The 9331-nt window shown below is 39.7% G+C and overlaps 1 protein-coding gene across 10 annotated transcripts in view; it reads left to right on the forward strand.

Moving 5' to 3' along the window:
* The first annotated feature begins 1596 nt into the window (after positions 1 to 1596).
* The window catches only part of LOC308288170 (scavenger receptor cysteine-rich domain-containing protein DMBT1-like), a 47225-nt gene continuing 39490 nt past the window's right edge, over positions 1597 to 9331 (forward strand). For 9 of the 10 annotated variants that reach the window (XM_080729520.1, XM_080729522.1, XM_080729523.1 and 6 more), the window contains exons 1-5: positions 1597 to 1741; positions 4917 to 5231; positions 5883 to 6197; positions 7646 to 7731; positions 7833 to 7946. In XM_080729520.1, coding sequence (XP_080585646.1) covers positions 1666 to 1741; positions 4917 to 5231; positions 5883 to 6197; positions 7646 to 7731; positions 7833 to 7946 — 906 coding nt within the window. In that variant the 5' untranslated portion in view covers positions 1597 to 1665. The remainder of the gene's footprint in view (positions 1742 to 4916; positions 5232 to 5882; positions 6198 to 7645; positions 7732 to 7832; positions 7947 to 9331) is intronic. The other variant, XM_080729528.1, reaches the window with a different exon arrangement.

A 9331-nucleotide genomic window follows, 5' to 3' on the forward strand; every position in this document is an offset into this window, starting at 1 on the left:
GCATATGTTGGGCAATTTTCATAATTTGCATAATTAGATTAAATTAGCATAATCACCTATAATAATGGAAAATATGTCAAAAACTGATTGGAAGATTTGAACAATATTGGAGTGGTTTTGGGGGTTATTGAGGATGCTGAATCCATTTCTGACATTTTCTAAATTCAAAACGTCCATTTTAAACCGGAAATGGCCATATACCAACTTAAATTGGGATGATTTTGATACTTTTTTGTTGATTTTGATTATGAATTAAATTATAAATGTGGTTATTTATATGCTTATAGATTATAGATTAATAGTCACTTCATCATTTGGAAAATCAACAAAAAAGTATCAAAATCATCCCAATTTAAGTTGGTATATGGCCATTTCCGGTTTAAAACGGCCATTTTGAATTTAGAAAATATCAGAAATGGATTCAGCATTCTCAATAACCCCCAAAACCACTCCAATATTGTTCAAATCGGCCAATCAGTTTTTGACATATGTTTCATTATTATAGGTGATTATGCTAATTAAAGCTAATTATGCTAATTATGAAAATTGCCCAACATATGCAAGTTAGCATCCGGCAGTTTTTAACTGCTGGGGACCCATACTCAACATTTCTAACATAAAACTTTAGGGTACTCAAAATGTCCGGGTTCACTTTCTGGCTACTAGACTATACCTGACATGGTGGAGACTGGAGACCTCTGCTCGGAAGAGCACTGCTTCTAGTTGATACTTTGTTTACTCTCATTACTGATCCTTGATGTTTACAGACCTTGCTTGAACTCTTGTTCCTGGCAGTGATGCAATTATAGAGTAAACAATGTCTGTAAAATAACAGCCTCTGGTGTCATATTCACAAAGTAACCCAGATTCTAAGTCCCTTTTCTGTTGTATTGCTTCACCTCAGACCTTCCCAGTAAGTGGTGGAAAAAGTACTACTCACTTTTGAAATTGCATAAAAGTATTGATACTGCAATGCAGAAATAGGCCTACGTACTCTGTTACAAGTAAAAGTCCGGAATTCAAAATAACGTATAATACTTCACTCAAGGGAAAAGAAAGAGAGGTCGGCCACGAAACACCTGGCGCCGAGACTTGGAGGCAGATGCCAATAGAACACTGGCTACACTTAGGGTCATTACGTTGCCGCCGAAATACATTTTAGTCGACAAAATCAACTGTAGATTTAGTCGAATAAAATCTTACGATATTTTATCTAAAACTAACCAAAACATTTCAGATTTGACTATAACAAAAATGGAATGTTATTCAAAAGACTACGACAAAGAAATACTGAAAACTGTCAAAACTCTAGAGCAGAGTTTCCCAAAAAATGGGTATCCGTGACATACCGTAACACTGCTCCAGATGTCCATTGATTTATTTTATGGCCTTGCTCGGGCTGGCACTTGGATCTGTGCCCTCGAAACATTGGCGAGACCAAAGGCCGTCCTCTCTGTCACCCACGCACCCACGCACGCATGCACGCATGCACCAGTAAGTCCACTGTGCGTGTGTGTGTGTGTGTGTGTGTGTGTGTGTGTGTGCGTGAGTGTGTGCGGGTTTGATTACACACATATATAGTCCCTTGTTGGAGAATCCATTGAGACATTGTTTTGCTTGTGAAGTCCGCTGTTCTCACAGTTCATTTAGTTTTAATGGTCAGCCATGCATCTGATAACGCAGAGCTGTCTCCTCTTCCTATGGCTGCAGACTCTCAACTTAGTGACTGCTAACGCCAAAGGTAAGAACACCAGGTTGAAAACATTCGTATTCTTAATCAATTGCTGTTGTCTTGACTGCCTTAACCAGTTTTTTGTTGTTTCGTATTTACAAAGAACAATAGAAATATGTTGAATTGGCACGCACTATGATTTTTGTTTCTCTTTTAGTGTTCAGATTGTAAACTTGACGTGACAGATCACCAAGTTCACATTGCGACGTGAGCTTGTAGATCTGTTTAAATAGGGTTGAATGGTTCATGTGTGTTTTGAAACAATAATCAAAATCTACTAAGTAACTAGTAAATCAAATAATTTTGTGTAGTAAAAAGTACAATATTTGTCTCTGAAATAATAGAAGTGAATGCATCAACATGCAGTAGTTGAGTATAAGGCCATGTTCAGACGACAACGCTCTGTAGAGAAAATGAGGTCCCGGGACATCGCTGTTGCGTTGTCACTTTTTATCCAGCGTTCATATGAAGCCGCACCAAGGATATTTAACACCAAAGATATTTAATTCATGAAGATAGCGCAACCTCATTGGATCCACTAGAGGGCGACATGGTACACAAAGCCTACAAATAGCCTCCTAAGTGGGAGCAGGCTCTGACGGCAAATCTCGTGAACGTCCTGTTTACTGGAGAACTGACGCTATAGATCCCACGAGAGTGTGTTGCTGGGACAGATAAAGGGCGATAATAAAGTTGATTTTCTCCTTTTTTGTGTCGCTGAAAAAAGCCACTTTAGTATGACAATTGTATTTTAATATTATGTGTCTTGTGACGATCGGGTCCAGTATTTAGTTCAGTGACCATGGAGCAAAATAATAGTTCAGAAGCTGTGTTCACATTAGCTCTCTCATTGTAAATGAATAGACTCCAACCTACTTCTGCCTCCTAAAAGGTATCCACCTACAGTACGTCGCGCAGAAACGGGACAGTTTGAATCTCAGGGTAAAAGTCCAACACCTGTAACTAGCCACACGGCTACAGTGGCTGCTATTGATTGATTGATTGATTAAACGTTTTATTGACATTTTAAAGGTATGGCAGTACGACACAAAAGCCAAATGGATTCATCACAAAAGTCTGTGAACATTCAACATCTAAACATAGTTTACATAGTTAGTGCCTTCAGAGTGGTGCTCTACTGTTATTGTGTGACGGAGAGAGTCGCAGCCCCAGCCTTGAAGCCTCAAAAGTCTAGTATCTCCCCCGGACCAAAGAGATGTCTCTTTGGTCTAGTGGTTAAGACATTGGACTTTAGCGTGGGAGACCCGGGTACGAACCCGGGTGGGGAGGTTCGGTTCACCTCCGTTACATTGGTGCCGTGACCCGGATTCGGGCTTCCCCGTAGGAGGAGGTCAAAGGGGGGTGAGTGTGACGGAGAGAGTCGCAGCCCCAGCCTTGAAGCCTCAAAAGTCTAGTATCTCCCCCGGACCAAAGAGATGTCTCTTTGGTCTAGTGGTTAAGACATTGGACTTTAGCGTGGGAGACCCGGGTACGAACCCGGGTGGGGAGGTTCGGTTCACCTCCGTTACAATTGCACATTATTTATTAACTCCCTCCATTCTGCACCCAAAAAAATAATCTCTCAGTTGAACACATTTTAAATGTGTGAAACTTTTCCACCCATTTTATATGAGTAAATTTATATATGGGATATATGTAGTCCCAAGTCAAATCTACATTCAATGCAATGCATGTTGTTCAATTAGTCCAACTCATTTTCATTAACTTAAGCCAAGTTAATTATATGAACTTAATTAATTTACGTTTGTCCAACTCAAACAAATGTTAACGTAAATGTGTTGGTTCAACTCATTTTTATGGAATTAAGCTAAGTTAAATAAAATACTTTTACATTTACATAAGAAGAGTTCGGTTTCAGGTTTTCTTCTGGATGATTTGTTTCAAGTTTTACAATATCAACATACAGATGCATAATGGATATATGCAATAGCAGTGATTATTGAATAATCAGAACATTTAAGAGAAAACCAACGCAATAACCTCTAAGTTACCATGAGTCCTTCTCTTTTAGCCTAGCATGGGGAGGGAGCTCAAGCTTAAACTAGCAGCCTAGCAGTTAGGGTTAGGGTTTAGGCTCAAATACTGACAAATCAAATTCTGACATATGACAGTCATCTTGCCAAGGCAGACACATTGATATGATACATTTAGCATTTTTAGCTCCCGAAAGCTTAAACATTTCCCTGAAAACCTAGAAAAATGCTGTTCCCAGCATGCTTTGCATAACATGTGACCAACTTATTTGACCAATCAAGGGAAAGGGCTGGAGTCACTTCTCAGATCTGTAAAATCTACTTAATAAAATTGAGTTGGATTCAAACAATATTCTCAGAATGATTTCAGCCTTAAAAACTACTCAATAAAATTGGTGAGAGGCGTGGTTTATGGGACTCTGGGAGTTTTCATTGGAACTCATTTTCAATGTGTTTTTAAATTCCATTACTAAGATTTGAGTTACATGAATGTAATATAAATGCATAATGTTAAATGAATAGATTTTGTATAAGCACTATTAATTACATTTGAGTTGGAACAATTTAATAAAAATGCATATATTGTAAATGTATATATTTAAGGTAAGCACGATTAATATTTGTTCAGTTACATCAATTCAATACATTTGCATATATTATAATTAAATACATTTAAATAAAGCCAACATAATGTAAATGTATCACATCTGGCACTATTAATAATATTTGAGTTATATCAATTAAATGTATATGCTTATGCCTTGAAGTGAAGTAATTAAATAAAGCAAACATAATTTATATGTGTCACATTTATAGGGGGGTTGAATCAGTTTTTTGGGTGTGTGATAAGCTACAAGATGCAGGTTGGGATTTCCACCTTTCAAACATGAGTGGGCTCATTTTAATGTCTTTCTTTTGTGACACTTTTTAAGTCACTTGATTCAATTGGGTTTTGTATATTTAAAAAAGGTCTGGGTCTAACACTCTTCCAGGTCCAGCACTAAAAGCTCCTACATTTGGCTTTGTCTGTAAGTCTGTTTGTATGTACATACAGTATGTACCGGTATGTACTGTACATCCCACACTTAACTCATTGGCCAAGCTTTGTGGGATGCTTAATGAAATTAACTCATGAAAAGCACCACTCACTTCACACTGGGTGTGATTTCTTCTTCTTCTTTCATGTTCAGGTTTAGTGAGGCTGGTGGATGGTGGTGGACGGTGCTCTGGCAGGGTGGAGATCTATCACAACAACAGATGGGGAACAGTCTGTGACGACGACTGGGGCCTGGAAGATGCTGAGGTGGTTTGCAGAGAGCTGAGCTGTGGGACGGCACAGAGTGCTCCTGGTGGTGCCCGTTTTGGCCAAGGGAATGGTCCAATCTGGATGGATGATGTGCGTTGTTTAGGAAGTGAAAGGTCTCTAACTCATTGCTCACACAATGGATTTGGTGTACACAACTGCGGTCATGGTGAGGATGCTGGTGTGATCTGTAGGCCTACAGGTAAGAATGGATGTCATATCTCTCATTTCAAATTCATTTTTGTATATTTCTTTCTTTCTTTCTTTCTTTCTTTCTTTCTTTCTTTCTTTCTTTTCCTGTTAGGCCCAGTTCGTCACCTGTCAGTCATTCATTCAGCTCAACCGGGGTGGGGGACAATATGTTTAACTTGTTTAAGACCAGTGACAGATCTAAACATCTAGTTAGTGCCTTCAGCTCTACTGTTATTGCAGATTATTTATTAACTTCCACCATTCTGGGATACAAGATGCAGGTTAGGATTTTCACCTTTCAAACAGGAGTGGGCTCATTTTAATGTCTTTCTTTTGTGACACTTTTTAAGTCACTTGATTCAATTGGGTTTTGTATATTTAAAAAAGGTCTGGGTCTAACACTCCTCTAGGTTCAACACTCAAAGCTCCTACATTTGGCTTTGTCTGTAAGTCTGTTTGTATTTGGCTTTGTCTGTAAGTCTGTTTGTATTTGGCTTAGTCTGTAAGTCTGTTTGTATGTACATACAGTATGTACCGGTATGTACTGTACGTCCCACACTTGACTCATTGGCCAAGCTTTGTGGGATGCTTAATGAAATTAACTCATGAAAAGCACCACTCACTTCACACTGGGTGTGATTTCTTCTTCTTTCATGTTCAGGTTTAGTGAGGCTGGTGGATGGTGGTGGGCGGTGCTCTGGCAGGGTGGAGATCTATCACAACAACAAATGGGGAACAGTCTGTGATGACTCCTGGGACCTGAAAGATGCTGAGGTGGTTTGCAGAGAGCTGAGCTGTGGGGCGGCACAGAGATCTCCTGGTGGTGCCCGTTTTGGCCAAGGGAGTGGTTCAATCTGGATGGATAATGTGCGTTGTTTAGGAAGTGAAAGGTCTCTAACTCATTGCTCACACAATGGATTTGGTGTACACAACTGCGGTCATGGTGAGGATGTTGGTGTGATCTGTAGCCCTACAGGTAAGAATGAATGGATCATTGGCTGTTGGTGGTGATGGTAGTGACGTCATCACCCAGTTGATGACGTCACTCTGTGTTGTTTCAAGGGTTTTCCAATTGGACGATGTCAACCTGTGTTTTTTTCAAGGGTTTTCCCTTTGAATGACGTAAACACAGACATAGATTTGGCTGATAGATAGATAGATAGATAGATAGATAGATAGATAGACAGAAAGATGGATGGATGCAGGCTATAGTGGCTGCTAAAGCACTGGTGCACAAACTGTGGATCTAGGTTTACTCTGCAATCCAATGACATTACAGACAAAAAAGAAAAAGGAAGGAATGCATATCTCTGCCAGGCCAGGTGGAACTCGCTCTACTGTTTCTGCTCATATTTATTAACTTCCTCCACTTCTGTCTGAGATTATTTTGCCCCTGTCCGTCCGTGTGTCATTTGTCTGCTAATGATCGCCCCCTACCATAAAAACAAACCAAAAAAAATAAAAACACAACAGAAAGACAGACAAACCATAAATGAATAAAATGTAGCTGCAAGCAGCGATAAAGTGGTTTAGCATGAACAATTTAAAGAAAGCAGCAAGGGAAAAAAGCAGGAAAAGACAAATGGCTGCATCCTAGAAAGCTTCATTCCCTTCAAAGCTACTTTGTCCAGAGTTTGAGAAAGTTCCACAACTACTGTTGCAATAACCTCATATTTCTAGACAACACAGCTGGATTGTAGCATTCTATTTAGGCTTATGGGTAATACACACTGCGTGGCAGCGCCTGGAAATAGAACAGTGGCGTGGTGGTTGAGGCGTGAATGCGTGTGAGTGTGTATCTGATGCTGCCGGTGTGGGTATTTTCACTGAAAATAAAGGTGGTGGCTGTGTTTACGAAGTCTGTCTGCAGCTGATGTGTGTTCCACTTTATACATTTTGTCATCATAGTGACATGTGGTTGGCGTTGGTTGCAGGGACGTGCTGGCCATTGGGAAAAGCGGGCCAACTCCCGAACGGCCGGTTCATTCCCGGACGGTCCAGGCCGGCCATTAGGAAAAAATTAAAAATAAAATGTCGGCCTTCGTTCCATTTTTCGGCCAACAAAGTAAATCGTCACTTTCGGGCAGAAACCTCGTATCTCCAAGTTTCAAATGTGCAATTTTTTTTGTGGTACAGGGCATCATCTGGGAATGCCCATTATATTCATTCATTTGCAACATCATTGTAATGTCAGAAGAGCATGTGTGTGTGACAGACATACAGAGTTGCAAGTTTTCATACTAAATAGTGACCTACGGTCACAAACAACCAGTTCATCATCACCAAAAGAGTGGTGGATCGGTCCAGTCAAAAATGCCAGGGACACTTTTTGTTCCCAGTCTATAATTGAGAACAAGAAGAAGAAGTAAGTCTCCTAGTGTATTTTTAAAGGTAAATAAACTAAAATGTGATGTCTTACTCTAGACATAGAGCCCTTCCTCATCTTTGTCAGTGGCAACCACCTGAAGAAGATGAACTTGAACGGCTCCAACGACATAGTGCTCAAACAGGTGAAAACCATTGGCAACACATCCTATACTATATTCTGCACAGTTATAATGCCAGAATCTATTTCTGTCAGAGACTTAACACAACTGCTGTGGTGTGACAGGACTTGAAGAGGCCGGTGGCTCTGGACTTTGACTATCGGCAGCAGATGATCTACTGGACAGATGTGGGCTCCGACACGATCAGTCGCATGCACATCAATGGCAGTGACATCCAGGTCAGTGTGACGATGACAACTATGAAGACAGATGACGGGGAAGGGAAACTATATTAACCCTAACCCAAAATACAAGGAATCGTGTTGACCATAGCCGCGCAAAGTCGTTTTGACCAGGGTGTAACAGGTGTGATTGTGGTTTGAATTGTGTTTAGCACCACAGACCGAGATTCTCAGTTGAGTTGATTTATTCTGGATTATGGACAATGACAATCGTAACGAAAAACGTGATCACTGTGGGAAATACCTATACCTGAGCATGTTTTACATTATGATTGCCATATAATCCAGAATGAACCAACTCAACTGAGATTACCCATTAAGTTCGGTTCGGATTCATTTCAGCTTTGTTCAGTTCATCTTGACCCGGGGGATATTTGGTTTAATAATAAACAATAGGCCTACTAATAAACTTTTTAACAAATCATCATCATACATTGACTTTGTCTCAATTCCAAACAATTCATATGAGATGAAAGCATTTATGCTTTGCTATATCACATTAAACACTGAAAGAGCTAGGGTGTTTTTACTGATTTAGAGCAGGACATCATTTCTCTCACACAGAGCTGAACACGCATGTGAAGCATGGGTGCAGTGCTTCACAGAAGAATCGTTAAGGCCAGTGAGTTTCAGGTGGAAAATGAAAACTTAAAACAAGTCAAAATGACAGGATTGCTGAGCTGGTCGAGTCATCATTGTGATGTCAGAACAGGTCAGCTATATACTTCTGCTGAGAGCAGGTCAGTGCAAATGAATTCTGTCTTGGTCTTTCATTTGCAACATCATTGTGATGTCAGAAGAGCAATTGGCAGTGGGTGGAAAACGTGTTACAAATTTGTGGGATAAAAAAAAAAAAACACCTAAGCTATGATGACTAAAATTATGACTAAATGCATTGACATTTTTCAACAATTAAAAACTACTAGTCTAAAATGGAGGGACTAGTTAGTGGAAAGTTAGTGGAGAATAGATCCATAGAGCATGTTATGCTTGGTTGTGTGCATGGCACTCTCCCACAACATAAATCAAGCATTAGGAAACCATCACAGCCAGCCCAAATACATTTTAGTTTAAAATATTATGGTATTTACTCGTAAACTAAAACTAGTCTAACAATAAAACATTTCAAAATATGACCTAAGCCAGGGGTGTCCAACATTGTTTTCAAAGGGGCCACACTAGAAAATATTAAATCACCCAAGGGCCGACTACATCTCCTGACAAAATGTAATTTCGGTCGGACCATAACAAAGTCATCATCATCATCAATATTTAATATCAATGGTCTTTTGTCAGGTGTGTGCTCTGAACAAAACAGAAATAACTCAATTTCCAAATGTAACCAGAAACAATACAGCAAAATAGCCTTGGACTCCTTCAGA

The sequence above is a fragment of the Nannobrachium achirus genome (assembly GCF_963921795.1).
Source record: "Nannobrachium achirus genome assembly, chromosome: 7".
Taxonomy (NCBI): Eukaryota; Metazoa; Chordata; class Actinopteri; order Myctophiformes; family Myctophidae; genus Nannobrachium; species Nannobrachium achirus.